The sequence below is a fragment of the Lytechinus variegatus genome, chromosome 7, assembly GCF_018143015.1.
Source record: "Lytechinus variegatus isolate NC3 chromosome 7, Lvar_3.0, whole genome shotgun sequence".
Lineage (NCBI taxonomy): Eukaryota > Metazoa > Echinodermata > Echinoidea > Temnopleuroida > Toxopneustidae > Lytechinus > Lytechinus variegatus.
Genome location: NC_054746.1, coordinates 3,924,286 through 3,949,832, shown reverse-complemented (window position 1 = coordinate 3,949,832; position 25,547 = coordinate 3,924,286). Strand labels below are relative to the sequence as shown.

Sequence of the window (25,547 nt, the reverse complement as noted above, 5' to 3'; positions counted from 1 at the left end):
TACATTTGAAATGTAGCTCTTTACCTTCCATAAATACACATCAATATCAAGTGGCTGTATCAAATGAAGGAAATGTTGACAAATATGTGAATTTGATTGATGATGCAGTAAGAACTGATAGGTTTGTTAAAGCTCAGATGTTCTTGCCAGAGAAATGGGATACTAACAAAACTATGTCAAGAGAATAACCCTCTTGTCGCCTTGCAACTCCTAAGGCGTATTTACACCGCATCAAAGTTTGAGAATACCAGGTATTCTCTGATCAGGAAATTTACCCTGATCAGAAAATACTAGGTATTTTTGCAAATGTGGAAGCAAAATAATTGAAATATTCCCAGAAGAAAATACCTGCTAAATAGCAGGTACTTGCCAAAATTATGAGAACTTTCTTAATCCAGGGATCACTTGGTTGCAAGCGCGGTCGCCTTACCTACTAATCAGACCCCAAACTGCGAATGCTCATAACTTTGAGAACTCACACCAAGAGTCTGCTTCGGGTCAGTGTGAATGCAGAAAAAGGGAAATTTTATGGCATGAACAAATTCTTGTATAAACTTAGCAAGCATTCTGGTGATCGAGTCTGTCTGAATACACCTCTTGAAAATAAGTGAGAAGGTTAAAGCATACTTTATCCTCCATGAATGCCTAGCAGAAACTCAATTTCAAGGGCAATTAACAAGTGGTATGTGGTCTGTAATCTAAGCACTTCTTACTCTGTCTCAGCTTTTCGAAGCCAATTTATAATCTTATGTTTTTCGATCCATGTTAACCAGTCACATGTCTTACATTAATCAACTGGAAATTAAACAGTTGATTTTCATTTGATTCATATGACAATCAACCTTAACCATGTTATTTCACAGTCATAATTCATTACTTTTTACGATGATATGCCACCTTTAACGTAATACATTAGTTCATACTTCTAATGATATTAAAATATATATTTTCAAGAATCATTAAGTGATCATTCACCTTGATGTCTTTCCTGAAGACATTAGTGTATCTTATACAGAATCATTGCAATTACATTGTTTTTCCAACATGATTACTCTTCCATTTCTAAATGTTGCAAACTAGAGTTCAATATTCACAGTGATAATATAGGATATAGGATATATCATGATAATTTTGCCAATTATATAGAAAGAATGCATTTCTTGGAAACAGGACGCCTCATTAGAGAAACTATTAAAAACAAGGTATAAGCGATGTTGTGTCTCGCCCACTTGTGAACATGACCAGAAATATCGCGATTTGCAAGGGCACGCAAAGAATTGTTTCAAACGTTCATTGTGAAATAACTGGGATTGAATAACATTTGTCGTAAGAGTCTTGCATGTAAACTTTAATGTTGACCTCAAAATGACCTTTGACCTTACCATGTGACCTCTGAACACAATGCAGGTCCCCTAAGTACAGCTAGAACTCAAGTTTGATTTAAAACTGACTTAAGGATGTAGAGTTACGTCTCATAACAGAGTCTTGCATGTAAACTTTAATGTTGACCTAAAATTACCTTTGACCTTACCATGTGACCTCTGACTGCAGCACATCTTCCATCCTAGTTTGGTTGGAAAGTGACTTACAGTTGCAGAGTTATGTGTCATAAGAGAGTCTTGCATGTAAACTTTAACATTGACCACCTAAAAATGACCTTTGACCTTACCATGTGACCTCCAACTGCAGCATGACATGCAGGTCCCGTACATGTAAGTACATCTACCATCTAAGTTAAAAAGTGAATTATGGTTGCAGAGTTATGTGTCATAAGAGAGTCTTGCATGTAAACTTTAACGTTGACCACCTGAAAATGACCTTTGACCTTACCATGTGACCTCTGGCTGCAGCATAATATGTAGGCCCCTAAGTACATCTACCATCCAAGTTTGGTTGAAAAGTGACAAACGATTGCGTAATTATGTGTCATAATCATACTTGCCAACTTTAGAAGAAAAAAAAGAGGAATCCATTTTTCACGCAGAGTAACGAATCACGAGCGTGTGACATTTTGCGCGGGAAGGGTGTGGGGGTACCCCCCTGCCACGGTAAGAAATTTTTGGAATTTTAGAAAAAGAAATGGGGGGCTTTCCTTCACTTTTGAAGTGCCTTTTACCTGTCCACAAAGAAGAAAAATATCTTAATTTTGTCCCAAAGTAATGAAATATGAAACAGGAAAATCAACAGGATTCATTTCATGAAATTGTACCATATTTTTTACTTCAAAAACATGTATTTCCATTACAATAATAACTGGATATTTCTCAGAATACTCCTTGTATTTCTAAATAATTTTGGCTTTATTTCACGAAAACAGACTAACAGTCTAAATGCATATGTAACTTACACATGAACTTATGCAATTGCAAATGCACCGGTACGGTACTCACTAAACCCAGGCCCAGGGTGCTCCGACCCGCTAAGCGGGCGGGCCGCGACTGGGCTAGGTACCGGTACTCAGTCACTGCCCAGTGCACCCATGCACTGTCTGTATAACGATCGGAATCACAGTCACAACTCACATTCACAATCCAAACTACGCATTGGCGACGGTATCCAGTTTCCACACACTAAATTTGTAATTTTGGCTTCAAAATTTCACGGAAAACTATATCCTTTGGCCATTAATCCGACGATCATTGAGCTGGATCTTACGTTTCCACACGAATGCACTTGCAGCGCGGTAACCCACGGAGCTCCGGCCCGTCGGTAACCCGGCACAGGCCGAAGCTTCCTGGGTTAGCAGCGAGGTATACTCGCGCTCGCGACATCGCAGCATGCATTGTATTTGCATGTGTTGTCGCTCTAGCTGTGTTTGCACGCGCTTCTGCAATGTGCAAGACATGTGAGATAGGCAAAGTGAAAAACTACGTACAAGAGTGTGTTCAGTTAGTGGAAAAATAATGCTATTTGGGATATCGCGATATCCAGGTGTCCGAAAGTTTCAGATTGGTCTAACCTTCGCTCCAGCCGTTTTTTCAGTATTATCAATGTAAAAATTAATGAAAATCGGAATTATGGAGTTGATATTCGTAATGCGGAATTGGCAATAAAAAATCAGGATGATTCCGCCAATATCGGAATGGTTGGCAAGTATGCATAATGTTTGTGACGGACGGACAACATTTGGATCCCTAAGTCTCGCCTTCACCTCTGGTGGGTGAGACAAAAATTAGTGATACGGTGTCATTTAATTTAAACTGCATAGAAAGGAAGTCTCGCCTTCACCTCTGGTGGGTGAGACAAAAATTAATGATACAGTGTCATTTAATTTAAACTGCATAGAAAGGACAATCACTTAACCTCCCCCCCCACTCCCATGGCCTGGGCAACTTTTTTGTTCCATATTGACCAGTCACAAAAAGTATCTTGAAGAATACATTAAGTACAGTACTGTTATGTCTAAAGATTGCTTATTTTCAAAGTTTGGATTGATTGTAAATGAAAATGAAATAGAATATCACAAAACATGAGTAAAAGATGGGATCAAAGCTCTTATAACTATATACATGAATCAATAGATAACTTCATAGACTCTCTACATTTCAAGGGCAACACAAGTTAGTGAATGCGATACATGATGGCTGTTTTGTTTAATTCATAACTGGATATTTTTTATACCTCGCTAGACGCTTGGTGCTGATCGGTTTACGGGCATTAGCAGACTGTGGAGGCGGACGTGGTTGGCGGTTAGGAGATGAAGATGATGAATTATTGTTGACCGATGATGCTGATGAACTCCTGTGGATGGCATCACGTAAAGCTGATGCATTGGTATGTGCTTGGGCAATCTGAAAAAAAATGAATATATTCCTTTATTTAGTTGTAACAACAAGGAAAAGCTAATTCAAACAATTCAAATTTAACGGATGAAAAATTCAAATGAAAAACCCTTTATTACCATTATTTTCAATTGACCCCCCAAAGAGGATATTAGTGGCAACTGGACTGGTACAAATGTTGAGATTGTGGTGTATAAATTCTCATTTGGAGAAATAGAGTAATTAATTGACATATGAAGAAAAAAAAAGACTCAGATATTCAGAAATCTATATACAGATGTAGCCCCTTAAGGCCTGGTCACACCGCCCGAGCGTTGATGGAGCGGAGAGAAAAAATCATCACCGCTCGCTACCATTCACCATTTTCGATTTCAATTGTTTTTATTTTGTTTTCGATTTTTTCCCCAATTTTGTGAGCGAAATTCGACCCTCTCTCCCTACCGCTTCACGACCGCTCCAACAACGCTCGGGCAGTGTGACCAGGCCTTTACTAGTTACTATAGGCATACATCGTTGATTTAATAGCTTTGAGTTGAAGGCCAGGTTACACTGTCAAATTTTACTATCGAGAGTTTATTTTTAACATGCATTACAAATATCGAATCAATTATAGGATAAATATATATTACTGGTTAACAGGTATTGCTAAATTTAGAATTATAAACAGAGAATTTTAGTTATCAATTCATTAGATAATTATCAAATGCATTTCCCCTTGATTTCTAAAGTATTATAGTATTGACGTCATAGTCATAAAACAATATTGAAAAGGACTGGATTTTTGATTGATGATACTGGTACTATAGCATAATCCAACTTATATTTGAAGGTTAGTTATGATATATCATATCAACAATCAAATAGATACACAGAATATCTAGTTACAATTATTGCAATACAAGCAATTTAAGAGAAAAATGCATAGCTGCAATTATTCATCTCCCATCTTGTTAGGAAGTGGACAAATTTGAGCCTGAAAACCCTACATGTACATCTCCTTGATAGATTGGCATCTGATTAGTTCTGTTTATTAACAGCTGAGACGGATTAGTTTTTTGCTGCTATTGCTACCACTTCTAGATCAGTTCTCCCATATTGTTGGTCTGATTGTGTCACAAACTCTAATTATACAAAAAATTGAACTAGATGTAGCAGTGGCGTAATGAGCCAAAAAATATGAGGGGACCAGATATATTTATAGTATCAGGCAAAATTTTCAAAATTTTATTACAAAAATCAAATTTTGTGATAAGATCTTGACATATCCAGAAATAATATATTTCATCCTTCTCTCTTTACATTTATTTCCTTTTCTCTTTTTTTTCCTAGGTTGTGAATTTTCATTATTATCTTCATTATTATAATCATTTATTTTTCATTATCATTATTATTAATTTTTTTTGTACACCACTGAGATGTAGTCATGAACGCTGTTTCTTTTATTTTGAAAAAAAAGAAGAGTTACTACTGAAGTCAAACAAAGATTAAGCGATTTTCAGATGAATGATTGATGACTGATATAAAGTTGTCTTGGTAATACTTATTCCCTTCCTCATCTCCAAAGAGCATTGCATGATGAGATTTATCAGTGACTTTGACTGTCAAATGTTATAAGCTATAGGGAATCCGCAAATCTTATCGGCTGAGAGCATCTTGGTCTGTAAAACCACTGACAAAGATTCTTCATAACATGCTTCCCAGAATTAATTTATGCATAATTGAAACGTGAATCTAATACCCCTTTCATAAACCCAATTATGCGGCTAATAGCAGCATAATTTGGTCGTAAAATCGCAGGAGGACCAGAGTTATCCGCATTATTTTGATGCTGCTATTATCCGCATAATAGCAGCATCGGGACCAGATTTTGACTGTATGAACGCATTTCCAAATAATCACAAGGTCACCCTTTTCCAACACCAACGCATCGGAGGGGGCGTGTCCAGTTGTCATGACGATTATTCGCCTTTTTCAGGACGGGCGCTCGTAAAAATAGTGCGGATTATTTTCGGAGTTTGTGAACGCAATTTTTATTGAATTATCCGCATTACTCTTAGGCGGCTAATTGGAGGATGGGTGTATGAAAAGGGTATAACAGATTGGATGCAATCGAGTAAGGCCAACTAATAAATAAATCAGGATCGGTAAAGGCAGATGTTCAGAATGGTGACAGTTTGTAATATCACACGATCTTCAGATAAATTTTTAGGATGGGATTTGTGGCAAGGCCTCTCATTAACCATTTACCAGTGTAAATGGTGGTTGCTATGGATAAATGAGTGCGTTTATAAACAATGGCTGACCCGAACCATCTGGCTCTGACATAGACGCAAACTTTCACTTAAACTCCCGACGTCTAACTTCATGGATGGAGGGGTGGTCTTTACTCCACTTTATATTCCACTGTTGTCAGAAATTGTTAAAAATTGATTGAATTCTGGGATCTCTGCCAAAGTGACATTCACTTGTATGCTGAAGTCCGCTGAGAGTCGGAAGAAGCATTAGCTCTCTATTGTATGGAGAGAGAGAGGGGTGGTGTGAAAAAATTAGATTCCTTGTACCAGGTTGGAAAAGTAACACGTGAAAGCGATTAGAAACAGATGGTTGCCAACTTTTCTCCATGCCTTCTGATATCTTGAAACAGGGGGCCTACACCATTATTATTCCTCGACACCTTATGATCATTCTTTACACTGTACCTGTTTAGTCTGCTTAAGTCAGGTGTCATAGTCAAAGTTTGTCGTGCAGTTTTATTTTCTTCAAAACCAAGGAAACCACAATACGCTCTTCCAGTGAATGTACTATCTCCCAAATTTATTACCTCTTCAATTCAAATATGAAGCTCAATAAAAAGTTATCAGACATAAATCCCAGAATAAAAAAAAATCCACATAAGGTGTTTGTACATATACATATAAATTCAACTGCTAAATGATTACAGCAGCAAACAAGTAAAGAAACCATGACATACTGCCCAGTAGACAGGTCAATTTTGGGAAAATATGAGAGCGAAGTTGGCTCAGTCGGTAAAGCGTCTGCCCGTTGAACCAAAGATTGTTGGTTCAGATGACTGAAGCCAGTGCATTGTGCGTAAACGTCTCTCCCCTGTTTTATAGATGCAGGCTATGTTACAGTGGAAAACACTCCGTCCCTCGGATGGGACGTTAAATGGAGGCCCCGTGTAGAGGAGAATCACCACCTTTGCATGTTAAGAACCCACTGCACTATTCGAATAAGAGTAGGGGGAAACCCCGGTGTAGTGGTCCACCTGCATTCCCCCAACCGGTTATCGGGAGGAGAGATCTGCGGGTCACAGTTCTGTGTGCGTGCCCTTGTAGGCGACCCAGATTGGCTGGCTCCTCCGATGCGCCTTTGAATGTCTTTGACAGATATATGGCGCTATACAAATGCTGTGCATCACCGAAACTGTATGTAAACCTAATTCATTACATTTTATCAATAACAAACTTTGAAAGATCCGAATATGTATCAAAAGCATATCTTTTTAAAAAGTGTTTACAAGTATAAAAGGGATGCTCTGGGCTGAGAATTGTTTATATCTAAATAAAATGGAGTAAAATTCACAGAGCAAAATGCTGAAAATTTCATCAAAATATTGAAGTATAGCAATATTTTGTGAAAAAGTTATGTGCACGTTGTCGTAAATATTCATTGGGTGGGTTGATGATCTCACATCCCCACATTCCTTCTTCTTATGTTATTACATGAAATCATAATTGTTTCATTTTTTCATACATGTGTAAATGATGTGTCTCCATTTTAGCTTGGAGCATCCCTTTAATCCTGTAAATCTTCCACATGCATAGAGACTATATACATGTATATCTGGTATTATATGTCTGTAAGAAATTATTATTGTGGAAGCGCCGTGGTGTAGCAGTTCTGACACTCGCCTCGTAATCAGAGTGTCATGTGTTCGAATCCCACCATGGCCTAGTGTCCTTTGGCAAGACATCAATCCACAAAATGCCACTCTCCAGCCAGGTGTTAAATGGGTACTCGGTAGTATGCGAAAGCCTATGTAGTATGCCTATAGCAATTGAGTTTTGGAACACTTGTTGGAATGCTCCCAGGGAGTGGAAAAGGTGCATACATTGTATGCGGGCATGCAAGGATCCGATGAAAGGTGTAATAATATATCTGTAAAGCGCGTAGAGACATTATGTTCAGTGGTATATAAATGCGGAATATTATTATATAGTGTGGAGAGTTGTGGCCCAGTGGATAAGTCTTCTGACTTTGAAACAGAGGGTCATGGGTTCGTATCCCAGCCATGGCGTAATTTCCTTCAGCAAGAAATTTATCCACATTGTGCTGCACTCGACCCAGGTGAGGTGAATGGGTACCCGGCAGGATTAACTCCTTGAATGCATGAGCGCTTAGAGGCAGCTCGAGCTAAAGCCAGGGTAATGATAATAATAACGCGCCTCGGAATAGAATATTTCTAGATAGATGGCGCTATATAAATGCCTAATATTATTATCATTTAGATGAATCCACAAGTGCTTTTCTGATTCAGTGATTTTTAACTTAGTTGGGTTTCAGTTGTAAGTTCCAGTATATCACACATACTATTCATCTAAATCATCAAAATGCTCAATTAATCGAATAAACTTCTGACAATGCCTTTGAAAGTGGTCATCTGGCTTAAAAATGCCATACAGACTGATCCTGATAGCAGTACAACTTATATTTTTTCCCCATAACATCATCAGATATTATATGTTGAAGCATCGTTCATAACCGGCACATAGACAGTTTAGCACGATTTTTTTTTTACAGAGCATAGTCCCACACGATGGCATTGATCATTGATGACTTTTGCAGCACTGGAAAGTTTGAGATTCCACAAACAATTTATGGAGAGGTTTATCTGTGTCTTTTGTTGTTGAATAGGAAGGATCAGCGATGAAGGTTGGAGATTTGGTTGTAAACAACAAACACATGGACCCACAGCCCCTGACAATGAACCCTACTTACCCTGCCATGTACCAAGGATGGCCCCCAAGACATACAGGACTGTTTCCACTACCCAACCTCTTCAGTCTATATCGGTTTCCTCCCCTAGATTGTATGTAATTCTATATAATTGGGACCAATTGACAAAATCAAAGAGGAGCTCAGCATGTCCATGTGAAGAGGCCCTTAAATCCAGGAGGATTTCTTTATCAAAACCTTCATGCCCAAGATGCTCCCTGGTCGATATCTAAATCCCAAGTTTACATTTGGTTCTTTCAAAGACGTTCTCTTCCTCATTCTATCCTCATAGATAGACAGGGGGAAATGGCTGGAAATCCTAAAACTAAGGCCACTTTTCTTGAAAATGGATGTTTCAGTAAGCAGTACAACTGTTTTGTTAAAAGTTACAAGAAGATACAGTAAGACTGCTTCTAATTTGCATGATCAAGTTGAATATTAGAAACTATTAAAGCAATATTATCTGTTTTTACAGGAATTTGATGCTATTCAGGAACATATCCGGGGGGGATGGAAGTTTATAAAACAAATAATGTAATGCATTGTATATTCCACATATTCTTCATAAGCACAAATACCAGAGGATGAGAAGAAGAATATCTTCTGGTGTGACTTTACTACATATATTCTAGTTCTTTTCACGATTCTGAAGTTTGTATACCGATATATTATAATCCTCTCTTTATGAAACTACCAGATGTTGTTTCATAAAGCTGTTTGTAAGAGCGACTTTAGGAACGACTGGTGATCCTTTCTTGTGGTAAATGGTATATTCATTGGCGATGGTTTAGTGCGTAAGAAAGGTTCACCATTTGTTCTTATAGTCTCTCATATCTAACGAGCAGCTTTATGAAACGCCCCCCCCCCCCTGGCAAGCTCTGATGCAGTACATTAGAGACAGAGAGTTAGTTTCAAATCAAACTTTCTGGTTGCCAACCCTCAAGGGGAGATACTGTAAATTGTTTTTCTGCCCATGTAGGAGGGGGGAAAGTCGACCAGACCACCAAGGAGATTGGATTGGTTCTACGTGCCAATAGGAAGGTGTTGAAGAAAAGATAAAATGTTTCTCTGGAGATGCCGGCAAAGAGTAAATGATTTAAGGCCATCCATCGCTATCTCCTGAAGGTACCTCCCCTATGGTTTAGTGCTCACAGACCCATTTTATACAGTTGTCTCCCGGGGGGGGGGGGGGGGGGGGGCGCGGCACTCAGTATATAATGCATAGTGGGTATGTGCCGCGGAGGGGACCCCCATTTTTACACCCAAATTTCCGTTCCAAGGCATAGCATTTTTGCCTTATTGAGAAAAAAAAACAAAGAAAGCCGCTCCAAGGCATGGCATTTTGTTCTTATCGAGAAAAAAAGAAGAAAGAAATCCGCTTCAAAGCTTCGCATATTTTTCGTTACGCTGTTCCGGTCGCATTGATCTGCTGCAATTTTGGTGAGAAGCGGCCGCCAGAGCGCTGTTTGAGCATCGTCTCTGCCCGAGCCCACCCGGCGGAGGCCGCGCTTGCTGCATCATGCACTAATGCCCGTTCCATAGGGATGCATATGCATGTACTGTACTCACACGCTGGCGATCCGTTCCAAGGACCCCCGTTTTCACAAAATAGTAGTTCCGAAGCCCGTTCTGAGGACCCTCCTTTTTACAATAAGCCCACTCCAAGGCCCCCGTTTTATGTCTCTCCCACGGCACATCCCTACCACTTTTTTGGTCGAATGCCCCCCTCCCCCCCCGGAGTTGTCTGTACAAATGTTACAAAGTATAAATAGATTAGAATCAAACACTTAATGACATCATAGCATGGTGCTCAACTAGTTAACCTATGAGAGGATTAATTCAACTTGCCTTTATTCATCTATTAGACCAGCGATTTCAGAAGATGCACTGTACAAATGCTGTTTAAAATTTTAAGCATGTTGTTTAAGCCTGTCACTCTAACAAATATTGCTCAAACTTTTAAACAATTTTTCTAACTTTTCAAACAACTTGTTAAAAGTTTTAACAATGAGCATTACACTGAGATATAACACAAGTTTTGTACACTATTAAAAATGATCTAAACTGTACATTATAATATAGAATTCTCAGGCAATTCTTCATGAGCTATGAGCAAAGATATTACCTAATATCTGCTTACAGGTGCCCACACTAAAAATTCTAGGAAAGAGATGAACAGCATAATTCTGTGTATTCCTCAAGAAAATGTTATATTCCACTTGAAAAATGATAGAAGCAAGATTAGATGGATGTGAGATTAGCAAGGAAAGCCAATGTATTCTTTGTAATGCTATTTGATAAGAACAGATGATGGTGATGAGGGAGAGAGAGAGAGCCATGTGAAGGTTGAGAAGGGGCACTCAGGCATTGAACCAAGGTGAGATGGGACACTCAGTTGATGCATCTCCATGGCAACGCATCACCTCAATTGATAGATCCAATCAGTGAAGGATTCAAACTGTTCAAAAGACTGCTAATCACAACGAAACTAGCAGTTGGGTCGGCTGTTATCATGAACGCCCAACCATCACGTTCCTCGTTTCTTTTTATCTCGAGTTACAGAGAGAAATAATGGACTTTCTTGGAAATATGTTACAAGTATGTATTCTGTCTTACTGAATAACAAGGGATGAGTTCCTTGACCCTTCATTTCCATCTACTCATAAAAATGAGTTCATGATCTACAGTATATATGAACACAGACAATTTTCTTCATGCTGCTATTAAATCATAGATGGAAAAAAGGGTGATCATCTATTACCAATTTAGCAGCAAATATAGATAAGATTAGCAGTAAAAGTTTTATGAGAATCCTTACATAATAACAATTGTTGTTACCATGTACCTTAAATGTTACGAATGGCTAGAACTGTGAGAAAGTGGTAACTTTCCTATCCAGAGTATTTACACTGATTACATTCTACATTAAAAAACTGAAAAGGGGCAGTGTAAGAGATACAAGTGATGTACAGTCATCTTTCATGAGATCGTCCACATAAAAAAAAAACAAGTAGAGTGTCTCTGGCTGCCACACATGCATCACGCGATTCAATATAGCAGCAGTGCTGACTTTAAAAACTACTATAAGATAATCATTCACAAAAAACACCATTTATATAATGATACAATACTATGTTAATTGACAATAAATGACATTTGACCTTGATCACATGACCTAAGACTTGTTAGTGATACTTGATTACCTCTATATCCACATTTTTTAAACTATATCTACAAACTTTGAAAGTTATGACAGCAATCTAATAACCTCCAAAATGGCCAAAGTTCAATGACCATAAACGAAGTTTGACTTTAGTCATGTGACCTGAAACTTGCATGAGATGTTCAATGATACTTGCTTACTCTTATGTCCAAGTTTTATAAGCTAGACCATCACACTTACAGAGTTATGATGGTAATTCAACAAATACCCCCAACATGGCCAAAGTTCATTGACCTTAAATGACCTTTGACCTTGGTCATGTGACCTGAAACTCGCACAGGATGTTCAGTGACACTTGATTACTCTTATGTCCAAGTTTCATAAGTCAGATCCATAAATTTTCAAAGTTATGATGGTAATTCAACAAAGACCCCCAACATGGCCAAAGTTCATTGACCTTAAATGACCTTTGACCTTGGTCATGTGACCTGAAACTCGCACAGAATGTTCAGTGACACTTGATTACTCTTATGTCCAAGTTTCATAAATCAGATCCATAAATTTTCAAAGTTATGATGGTAATTCAACAAAGACCCCCAACTTGGCCAAAAATTCATTGACCTTATGACCTTTGACCTTGATCATGTGACCTGAAACTCACACAGGATGTTCAGTGATACTTGATTACTCTTATGTCCAAGTTTTGCCAACCCTACAGGGTGGTTGTCAGGAATATGCAGGAGGCTAACTTTTGTGAAGCACTAGCTTGCATAGTCAGGCAAGTAAATTTCACCACTGCACAATGTGTATATACCTATCTTGCCTCAAAAGCATAATTAAGGTCAAAAGTGTCATGGCATAATATGACATGAAAATCATAAAACTTATATTACTTTTTCTTTACAGTTGGCAGCTCTGTTATCGTTATCACAGATAACTTACCATGGCAACCAAAGCTTGCCTTGAAAAATATAAACAAATCTTAAAACTTCAATATTTTCTAATGCAAAATATGTACAAGTGGGATAGGATTACTGTATGTTTCCGGTAAAAGCACTTTTCTGACCCCCCAATGGAAGAAAGTATTGTAATGGCCAATAGTGTCTGCCTCTGGCTAAGGAAATCCACATCAGAGAGCGCGTTCCTGCAACCCATCAAACTATTCAAACAAAACCACTTTGAAGTTTTTATCAATTTAACAGTTATTTACAAATTTGGCACTATTTTGTGAGAAAGAATAGGCCAGTACATTTTGAGTAAATTGGGTCAAATTAGGAGATTGCATGTTTATATAAAAAAAAATCTTTTCATGTTGCACCCTGAATCAGGTTTTTCCTCTCCATCAAAGTTGTTGAATCATCTCTCTTAAATTCTTATCTAATTCCTACATGTACGGGTGTTGAGGCCCATTGGATTGGTGTCTGGATATTGAATCACAAGGTCCGGGTTCTAATCCCATGACACTTGCGATATCTTCTCTACTTCTCTGTTATGTGCAAAAATAAAATCTGTGCATCCACTGGAGTGCCACGAACATATTTTTGTGCAATGGTCATACAGCTATTGTTATGCCTATTGCATTTTGAGGAGTGCATTGCCTGAGTGATTCCATTGTTCAGTTCAGCTTATGGTCAAGAGGTTTATCAAACATTATTGTCTCAGGAGTGATTCCCTTTTTAAAGCAATCAAATATAGACTCGCTGAAAAAATGGCACTAGCTGATTACAGTGAATGGCACATTAAGAGTTGGACTTGTTTTTGTCTTCCCTACCACATATTTTTATAGCAATAAATATCTTGTACGGGTTGGGAGAAAACTGCAAATTAATGTAAACTTTTAAGTCAAATTTCTCTGAAATGGATTTCGCACTGCCATATCCGTTCGGATGACAGGCGACGACTAGAAGGTTTGTATATATTCATTTCATGATACCACACATATTCTCGCTTTTAGCACAAAAAAATTAAGAAATGTCCAAAACAATTTCAATTTTGATTATTCATTTCTTTGTTTATTCATTAAGAAATATCTGAAACAATTTCAATTTTGATTATTCATTTCTTTCTTTATTTCCCTTTTTTTCAATTACATGTATGTATTTATTTAGTTATTATCATTATTTTTTGGGGTAGAAAGCAAGGACTAGGGTTGAGAAAACGATAAAGTGAAGATATTATACCCCTTTCATAAACCCAATTAAAATGAATTAGGCGGCTAATAGCAGCATAATTTGGTCGTAAAATTGAAGGAGGACAAGAGTTATCCGCATTACTCTGATGCTGCTATTATCCGCATAATAGCGGCATCGGATAAGATTTTGAGTTTATGAACGCATTTCCAAATAATGCGGATAATTGCCATGGTGCGGTCACAAGGTCACCCTTTTCCAACACAACCGCATCGGAGGGGGCGTGTCCAGTTGTCATGGCGATCATCCGCCTTTTTCAGGACGGGCGCTCGTAAAAATAATGCGGCTTATTTTCGGAGTTTATGAACGCAATTTTTATTGAATTATCCGCATTACTCTTAGGCGGCTAATTGGAGGATAGGTTTATGAAAAGGGTATAAGGCAAAGGGGGGGGGGGGGCAGGGTAAAATGTGGCAACCAATGAGGGAAACAGTCCAGTCCTTGTAAATATTGAATTCATTATTGCCACTATTTGTAGTTTTGTCATAAAGCTATACACTTCAATCATGAATCCATGTTAATAACAAGAGAGAATATTTACTCAAAAGGGATTTGAAATAGGTGGGACTATTAAAGCAAAAGATAGAAAAACAAAAAATAGCACCCTCCAATACTAAACAATAGGCTGGAAGTGTCAATGTAATTACCGATATTTAGAGACATTCTACACTATGCTTTTTCTCGATCGTTGGCTGGTTGGCAGCATTTGGACCATGATAACTAGGGCAGATGGCTGGAGTACAAAAGGTGAAGTGGCTGTTGTGGTAACTTCACACTACTCTCATTCACAGAAATCTCAGTTGGGGCTTCATCTAACAAAACTTTTGGTTTCACTATGATGTTACCATGGCAACTGCTCCATAGCAACAAATTGAATTGCACCAGGGCATCATCGCTCATCTCAGCACTACTATATGCAAAAATCCGAAAGATCAGACTCGGCACAGTAGAGGACTACCGTATGACACATTTTTAGTATTCAAGAAGCAGTACTCTTTTGATATTAATTTTTGCAAATTTGAATGTACTGAATGCTCTATTATGCTGAATTATTTCACATTTTTGAATTTTAATAGAAGAAAGCATAGAAATGTTTTCATTATACTAGCTAATAGTTTCAAGGGAAATCTTTTAGTGAGAAACAACTGATTGCTTCCAAAGTTTCTGTCATGTTTTCAGGACAAAAAAGGGAGAAAAATCCAAAAAGCATAAAATAGAAAATTTCACCATAATTGGAAGTAAAATATGAAAGTGATTACATTTCAAAGGACAAGTCCACCCCAACAAAAATTTATTTGAATAAAAGGAGAAAAATCCAACAAGCATAACATTGAAAATTTTATCAAAATCGGATGCAGAATATGAAAGTCATGATATTTTAAAGTTTCATCTAATTTCACAACTCAGTGACTGATGACTTCAACTCAATATTTATTTTTTATTTCACTACAGGAAATACAAACTTTTTGAATTTTCTCCTCAGAATTGACATTTCTTGTGATTGCAGTGGAAGCCTACACAAGCATGTGCCAGAATTGACTTTCTTGTGATGGGTCAAACTGTGCAGCAGGCTGCGCTATAAACAAGAGCAGGAAAATTAAAAAGACGATAGACGTTCAATCAGCTTTATATTTTTGACACTGAATGGTGCAACGCTGATTGTGTTTGCGTTCTGTATTGTGTTCTCAATCATGATTCATATTTCTGTTTAAATTTGAAAATCAAAATTGAACACACCTACAGTAGCAGTTCCCGATTGGAGTCCAAACTAACGAATGGTACATGTATGCCATTGTCTGGAGTCGCTTTCACCGGTGTCTGTAGCATACCGATCTGAAAATGATAGTCCCTGACACAGAATACACCTGCCTGGAAACTGACCTTGATTGAACAATTACCAAGATGTAAATATCAACAAAAAACAACAAAAGCAAAACAAACTAGAGTCACAACCCAACCTTGGAAAGACACCCTCTTGCAGCCTATACTTCATCTTCTGGTGGTCTGGAAGTTTAAAAAGAGGAACTGCATGATTAACGAGCCCTCCGAAATGAAAGATGACATGTTTCTATAGGCTAAATCTGAAACAAATTTTGAACAAACAATGGCAGCAAACAATGCCTCAATTTATATTGCTGATTGGGTTTAGAATGGATACTGCACCCTTGACGGTGGCGTGTCATGCGTCAGCTGCTTGGGGTTAGGTCCTTGGTGGCTGTCCCAGGACTGCATGTTGGTCCTCTAAGGTACCTTCACGGAAACATTTCTACCCACGCATGGCAATTGCAATCAAGACCAGGTAATTCATCATTATTCAGCTATAGTATTCAATGGATGAAGACGAAGCCAATGGGTTTGGTATGACTACATTTAATCAATGTAGTAATCGATGTCTGTTCTTCAGATAACATCAAGAGCCCACACACAGATCGTCAGACGCAGGGGCGGATCCAGGATTTTCCAAGGGGGGGGGGGAATTTTGACAAGCCCCCCCCCCAAAAAAAAGGGTTTTTAACCACAAGTTAAGGATATTTCGTACCCGAAAAAATTTTGACAAGCAAAAAAAAAAATGAGTGGGCACACCTCGGTTTCAATGGCATTTTTACATTACAAATTTAAATTTTTCTTTTCAAAAGTGCCCCCCCTGGATCCGCGCCTGGTCAGATGAATGAGAATGTGATGACCAGCAACCCCTTCTGGTAGTTTGAAAACTGATTCTAAGTTTTTTTTTTTCAATTCGAGCAATGTTCAGAAGCAAAATCAGAAAAATGAAAAGCATCCCGACATTGTAATCATAACAGCAATTATCTGTTTTTCTTGTTCAACCATCAAACTAAATTAGCTATGTAAATCACATAGGTTGGTATCTTATTTGAACATGAAACATCAAAGTAATACAAAGTGTTTCATCAAAGTGACAAATTCTGTATCAATAACAAAACTTGAACATTGACAGACATTTTTTCTGCAATGAACATGTCCACAAACTGTGTTGAACAAAAGAAAAATTACCATAATTATGCTGATTCTCCTTAATTTCTCCTAATCTCATCCAATTTCTCTAAATCTCATCCCTCCCCTTTCTGAATACTAAGAAAATCATTTCTCTTCTATTTCTACAATACATTCAATAAATTTGTTCCTTTAAATGGCAAACCAAATCAAATATCCAAGAGGTTCAAATTTGTAGCAAAGTACTTTGATCGGAGAACTGACCCTACCAATCTAAGTGAGTATATTGGCAGAGGCAAAATAGTGCTCCTGGGGATTAAAAACATATTTCCGGAACTGCTATGTTACCGGAGCAACATTAGGTTCAGAAGGTTGTAATATAACTGATCAAAAGTACCCATGAAGGGTATGCTTCCCAACCAAGAACAAAAATTACACTAAATTTTTCAAATTTAAGTAGAATTGACTGCAGGCATGTTTAACCTGTCAAATAAAATGTTGATATTATGCCTTATGGATCATACTCTGAGATGCTATTTGACCAATATATGATTTCTGGAGTTCATGGGGAAAATGCGAACGATGTCCCCCCCCCCTCCCGATGCCCCCCTCTAAAAAGAATATTTATCTAGTCTAATTGTGATCAATACAATTAGAACTTTTGATATCAATTCAAGACATTATTCGAGACACAACTGTGTGTAAAATGGATAAGGCTGATAAGCAATTAATAACAAGTTAGATGAAGTGACAATATTCCCCCTGCTCTTTAGACAGTTGTACTCAAAAGTTTAGTGAACCGCACCACGAAATGCACTCATTCATACCGAGTGTTGAATGTAGACAACAGCACTGCGATGTTCGGCAAGCCCGAGAGACACAAACTTTATTGAATGTAATATTTTATCACCTGACTTCACGATTAAATATCTAAAACATGGCAGAACTTGAACCATTTAAATATGCCCATTTTCCGGCGGGGTTCACTAACTTTTGAGAACTACTGTATTAGGTATAATAAAAAAACAAAAAAGAAGACATTCTAGTACAAAGTACCTAGAAATCTCCAAAATGAATTATTGTTATTTGGAATATTACATGCCACTGCATGCCTGTTATAGTATATCATGGATTCATTATTTTACATCGTGGGTGCCGTACATTCACTTCATATGTCAATCAAATGACTCGAGTGTCACCACAGAAGAAAAGTCTGTGAGTATTCAAGTTGAAAAGGCACGCGCATCACATACAAACCCACCCATTTTGGATACAACATGTTTAATCAGTCAGCAGCGGTAACAGGAAAACATTCCATCACGAACAGGCTCTTTAAAAAGTAAAGCATGGTAACTTATACCAAGAATGTTCTGGTCTCATGGTCTGGCAAGTTTACATGTAGCTGGATCATAAATAGAACAATTACAGATGTGTCAATGGTGAGGAAGGTGGAGAAATTGAAAAATTCCATCCTGTCTAGGAGAAGGATTTTATCAGGAGTTGAGCAGCATGCTTGATATATTTTTTTTTACTGAATTTAGGTTAAATATAGCAATTGCAGCAAACGATTATTTCTGGAGAAAGTATTTAAATCAAGGTTGTCACCATATTATTATCTATCTAGATCTGGTACTAAACTAATCTTTGTGAAATCATGAAATCTTAGCCGAAAACCGATAATTCTGATGATCACTAACACAGGAAAGCATAGGTGGGACAGTGTATTAATATTGCTCAGAAAATACTTGACATTTGATGGAGGTCCCTGCTTATTTTGCTCATTTCTCAGCAATTACGCATTTTCTTCCAGAGCCACACGGCACATATTTTTTATTCATACATACATGTACAAACGCTTGGGTGGTAATTTTACATTATGTCAAACCCTCGTTGCAGAATTTGAAACAAACTTAACTGTAAATGCAAATATGCAAAATCTGGTTTAAGGGAGAATCAAATCCCTGGAGTAAATTAGCTTGTGTGAAAGCAGAAAATCAAAGAATAAGATCAACAAATATTTTTGTAGTAAAATTGGCAAGTACTAAGAAAGATATAAGCATATGAATTTCAAGATCACGAATGCTATAATGGAGATACACCCCCCCCCCCGGAAACCGAAAATATAAAGCAATAATAATAATAATGATAACCATTTAACCAAAACGTGTCTTTTAGCTAATTTCAATCATCTAACGATTCATCCATGATACAATGTTGTGAAACCTCTAGTACATGTCCTCTCTTTAAAAAAATATCTTACAAACATTTTACACAAAAGACAATTTGAGTGAAATATGTACCAAAATATAGGGAAGTTTTATATGTGTGACATCACAGATCTTGGTCGGATTGCCAACGGGAGGATCAACATAGCAAGAGTGATCTCAATATTCAAATGCTCATAACTTTCTTATTATTCAACAATCTTCCTCACACTTTCATTGATCCAATTCTTTGATTTCTCTCTTTTATCTGAATTCAAAATTGTCCAGGGTATTATTCTTCTTTAATTCATTTTTGCATTAATCATTCATGTTGAACACTATGAATCAGAATCTTGTATATCTGATAACATTTTGTATCACATTCCAGTTTGATTCTCCATTGGATGTACAAGTACATCATGGAATTCAAACCCTATATATTTGGACCCCCTCCTCTTCCAGAGGGGAGTCCGAAATACTGAAGCATAATTCTATACCATTTTCTGCCCTAAACCAATTTCTAAGAGGAAGTGTGCAATAATGCTAGAGATCAGATTACTTTGCTTGAATAAAACAGTAACTACCTCTGATTCCACTCTAATTTTTGAAATGTCTTTTCTAATTTCACACCCAGCCAGTCAATAGATAACATGCCGAAAGGCTGTTTTAAATCCAAAGTTTTCTCAGCACAGAAAATGAATCATGACATTTGAATATATTTGATTTCTGGTAAATTGCCACTCACACACTATAAATGAAAACACAAAGTTCTAAATTTTCAAAATAGTGTAATACACTTTGCCACTAACATGTATGTATTTTATTATCTTTTTTACATATTCCAGTTTTGTTACAATATGTTATGTTTTATACTAACTATAGGACCCCATTGGAAATAAGCCTTTCGGCTTTCATGGGCTATCCTGTCAAGGTATTCTTCAATTTCATTGTAATCTCTTGTGATATTTCTTGACGAATAAAATCAATCAATCAATCAATCAATCACTCTCCAACTAGGTGTTAAATGGGTACCCAGAAGGATGTGAAAGCCTATGTAGTAATGTATGCCTTGCAATTAAATCTTGCAATTTTGTTGGGATGCTCCCCTGGTCCTGGATAGGAGGGGAGAGAATGTATACATTGTTGGGGGGGGGATGCCATGATTCGATGACCGGGTAATAATAAGTAATAATAATCACAATGTAAAGCGCTTCAAAAAAAATTATTACTACAATTTAAGCACTATATAAATATAAATATTATTATGATTATCATTACAAATGGCATTCTCTGTCTTGTATGCATCCATCTACATGTTTACAAAAGGATAATATTTCATGCATTCTCCATAAAATTCAGAGTATCTGTCAGTCATACAAAACTGAAATATCACAATATGACACAATTATTTTAATCATTGCTACATGTATGCCGTAATGGTACATTTCATAAAATTGTGTTGATCGTCACAATTTGTAAATAAATATATTTAGCATAATATTCCTTGTCCATTATCATAAACATATTGAAAATGTTAAGGTAACTAATACAATAAAATAGAATTAAAATATAAAATTAGAATAAAACTTGGATTCCAGAAGGAAAATGGAGAGAAAGGGGGGGGGGGGGGGGTCATACGGAAAACTAAACTTGCCAACTCTGCCATTCTTTGGAGTATATCGATGGAGACTTAAGTTATATAGTTGAATTAAATCTTAAGCCAAGCAATGTCAAGTTCATACCACCCATGCTGATATAATAAAGCTAAAAACCATCCTAGTTAGAGCAAGATGTCTCTAACATGGTCAACCAGGGTATTCATATTGTATAAAAAAAAAAGGTCTTCACCACAAATTTTAGGTTGTTTTGTACCCCCCAAAATTTGACAATAAAAAAAGCCAAAAAACTAAAAGGTCTTCAACATATTAGGGGGGGAGGGGTTTGAACACCTGTAACCCCCCCCTGGTTTGAAGGGTTAAAAGCTAAATGTAGCATCAATAATGCTTTTAAACTATGTGCAGAAATTAGTATTGTTGTCATGAAGATATTTTTTTTTTAAATCTGATGTACACTTTTCAGTGATCAAATTTCAAGAGCAGATAGAAGTTATAATCAATCACATAATTAATATCCCTGATTGTATAATGTAATTGATATTTATGATACCGGATACCATGACTGATGGTTAGATTTCTTGGAAGTTTGCTTGATGTGTTCTGCAGACCCAATCTGCTAATGGTATGAATCATGATCATGTTGAACACAAATATAGGCTACATGTGCATCCAATAATCAAATTCTTAGAATCTCACAGTTAAAGATTCTTGAATGATCTATGATCAGTTTATGCCTTTATTTTTAAGTATCATAGATAGTAGCCCGGATTACATTTAACTCTTGATTGATTTGTCAGGTTATGAAAAAAACAGACTTCTTCATCATGTATTATCACAATTAGCAATACCACCAACACCATCGTGATCATCACCATCTTCGTTATTCAGTCAACATCAGCATTGTTATTATCACCACTACAAGCATCATCACCACCACAAGTGCCATCACTTCCACAACCATCACGTCATCATACCAATCACCGTCATTATAACCTTCCTCGTATGCATCATCATTACCAGCACCATCATCACCAGCGATATCATCACAACCAGCACAATCATTACCAGCACCAGCGATATCACCACAACCAACGAAACCATCAACAGCAATATCACCACCATCAGGACCAACATCACCAGAAATATCACTGCAACCAGCAGCATCATCACCAGCAATATCACCACAACCAGCACATTCATTACCAGCAATATCATCACCACCAGCAATATCATTACAACCAGCAAAACCATCAACAGCAATATCACCACCATCAGGACCAACATCACCAGAAATATCACTGCAACCAGCACCACCATTACCAGCAAAATAACCATCATCAGCACCAATATCGCAAGCAATATCACCACCACAATTACCAGCAAAATCACCATCAGCAATATCATCACCACCATTACCAGCGAAATCACCACCATCAGCACCAACATTGCTAGCAATATCACAACCAGCACCACCATCATCAGCAAAATCATCACCATCACCAGCAATATCACAACCAGCACCACCATCATCAGCAAAATCATCACCATCAGCATCAACACCACCACCATCACCAGCAATATCACAACTAGCACCACCATCAGCGCCAACATCACAAGCAATATCACCACCACAATCACCAGCAATATCACAACCAGCACCACCATTACCAGCAAAATCACCACCATCAGCACCAACACCACCAGCAATATCACCACCATCACCATTAATATCACAACCAGCACCACCATTGCTAGCAATATCACCACCACCAGCACCAGCAATATCACCACTATCAGTACCACCATTATCAGCAAAATCACCACCATCAGTACCAGCATTGCTATCAATATCACCAACACCAGCACCACCAATATCACAACCATCAGCACCACCATTACCAGCAACATCGGCATCACCGTCATCACCATTACCATCATCATCATCATCATCATCACCAGTACCACCACTTACGTCGTTATTACCACAATGGTCATACTGATTGTCATCAATATCGGCAATATCACAACCATCTCCCAATATCCTCTCCATTTTCACAAGGCAATAGTTTCAAAAGATATCAGTGATATATTTCATGAACTATTGTAAATCCATGTCATTTCTAAATACTTGATTAAACTAAGGTCATTATCACTACTGCTACTGAATGTACTACAAATCTTCATGCATTTTCAAACCAATATCACAAGTAATTTTCTTTCGTAGTGGTAGTTTGCAAAAAACTTTGTATACCAGCAGACAACTGCTTTCCCCCTCTCTAAGCTGCAGCAGATTCATCCAGCAGCAAGTCGTATGTCTACCCCCCTAAGGACTCCTAATCTGTTATCAATAAGTTTCACAAGCAGACAGGCCCCTCTTGCAGGGAGATGGGATGAATCTCACTCTCTAGAGAGGTGATGATTAATAGACCATTGAGTAACTAGTTGACCTTGGGGAGTCATCTATGCAAATGACCTGATAAATAGCCTGCAGATACTCCTTACTCTTTGATCTATTAAACATATGCCAAGATTCCCTAACACTCGAGCATCACTTTTTAAAGCTAAGTAGTTCATCTGTTACAATAGACAAACTAGTGGTACTGGTGGTAGTAGCAGAAGTGGTAGTAAGAACATCAGTAAAAGAAGTAATGGTAGTGGTAGTAGCAGCAACAGCAGTAGCAGTGAGTCGCAGTCATACTTGTCATCGTAGTAGTAGTAGCAGCAGCAGCCGCAGTATTAGTAGTAGCAGTAGTAGTATTAGTATTAGTAGTAGTAGCAGCAGCAGTAGTATTAGTAATAGCAGCAGCAGTAGTAGTATTAGTATTAGTAGTCGTAGTAGTAGTAGTAGTAGTAGTAGTAGCAGCAGCAGCAGCAGCAGAAGTAGTAGTATAAGTAGTAGCAGCAGTAGAAGTAGTAGTAGTAGAAGTTGTGAGTAGTAGTAGAAGTGATGGTAGATGGGGTAGTAGCAGCAATTGCAGGAAAGTAAATTCATTTATTTTCACCATTACTTGCCGCTCTCTTAGTGTATGCGTTCATGTTCTTTGAGAAACTCATCAATTTGTGCTATCTACTTAAGATGTTAACCTACATCGTTATTGGGAAAGATGATATGTTCATCAATGAAATTTTTTCTGAAGAAATCCATAAACGCTTCTGATTAAAAATATGACTCAAACAATATTCATTTAGCTCCTGTATATTCCCATAACCTTAATCAATAATACTCAATACAATCAGAGCCTGCCCATGTGGGTCTCATACAAAGGGCTATAACAAGAGGGTTTGTTTGGATAAATGAAATTAACAGTAATCGTAGAAAAACAGGACATCTGGGTCCCCAAGTCAAAACTTTCTGTCATTTAATTGAATAAAAGGAGACAAGGATTAAAGGAAGAGAACATCTATCACACACTCTCTCAGTGCCTCAACATTCATCACCCACTCACAACCTTGACTCAGCTCTCACCTTCTCTTGGTGCTTGGCCTTGCTTTGTTGGGACAACTCATAAGCCATCTGCTGCTGCTCCTGAAGGCTCATCGGCCGAGATGCACCACCGCTCATCTGTCTACTGCCCCCTAGTGGCACGCTGTTCTTCCCTTCCTGTTGATGCTGTAACGCATTAGCTGCGTTTGGGTAGGGAGTCCGATTAGAAACGGTGAGATTTTGCAGGGCCTTGATCTGGGCGCTGTATGCATCATCTGACAAACTATGGTTGCTGCTTGTTTTTGATGCATTTGTCGGTCCACTGAGCTCTGAGCTATCTTTAGAGCTTGTATCCGTTGTGAAGCTGTGAGTTCTATTTAAGGCAACACCGCTGTGACTGGATCGGCGCATGTGGCCTGTTTGCTCCTGACTCGCTCCGTTACGTCCCTTCTCGTTGAGGGCAGCGCTGCTCACCCGACTGTTACTTGCGCTTCTCTGTGGCACTGTACTTCCACTGTGTGAATCCATTGCAACTGCTGATGTTATAGAGTTCTGGCTAGGGCTTCTCACGAGGCCAACGCTACTAGATCGTGCACGGGAGCTACTCCTACCGAGTGTACTGGTCAAGACCGGGTTTGATCCATATCCAGTCACAGGGGTAGCCTGAACAGGCCCCTGAGGAGGATTGACTAGTCCAAAGTGTTGTTCAACATACTTCTGTGTTAGCAGGTTCTGGTTCTGAACACTAGACGATGAGTACTGACGCGCGGCTTGTCGCTTGGCCAGTCTCTGAAGAGCTTCTTGGATTGCTTGTTGACTACTCTCTGAAAAATGCCTTGCAGCTGTGGAACAACAAACAATATTACATGTTCAAGACAATAATTCAAATTCATTCAACAAATTATACACATTAAAAAAAAACAGAAACAAAGTGCAAGAAAATAAAATTAATAATGTACTTTAAGTAAAAGCAATTAACACACACAAACAATAAGGAATTATCAACAATATTTTGCGACTAATCTTTGCAAGATTTCACTAATACTGTTCAAGGAAAAAAGGCAGGGGTGGGAGCAAATGGGTAAAAAATGGGAGGTCTAAATTGCAAAGATACATATAATAAATAAATATATATATATTCAAACAAATTGACAAGAAGTGAATACATCAAAAGGAGGGGCATGCAGTGGGAATTGCAGAGGAAGCGGGTATGACATTT

At 37.8% G+C, this 25,547-nt stretch overlaps 1 protein-coding gene across 5 annotated transcripts in view; it reads right to left on the bottom strand.

Annotated features, from left to right (window-relative positions):
- Window positions 1–25,547, bottom strand: part of LOC121418240 (tubulin polyglutamylase TTLL5-like) — a 116,283-nt gene that overhangs the window by 12,633 nt on the left and 78,103 nt on the right. For all 5 annotated transcript variants that reach the window (XM_041611992.1, XM_041611989.1, XM_041611993.1 and 2 more), the window contains 2 exons: window positions 24,371–25,170; window positions 3,622–3,791 (listed from right to left, as the gene is read on the bottom strand). In XM_041611992.1, the coding sequence (XP_041467926.1) occupies window positions 3,622–3,791; window positions 24,371–25,170 (970 nt within the window). The remainder of the gene's footprint in view (window positions 1–3,621; window positions 3,792–24,370; window positions 25,171–25,547) is intronic.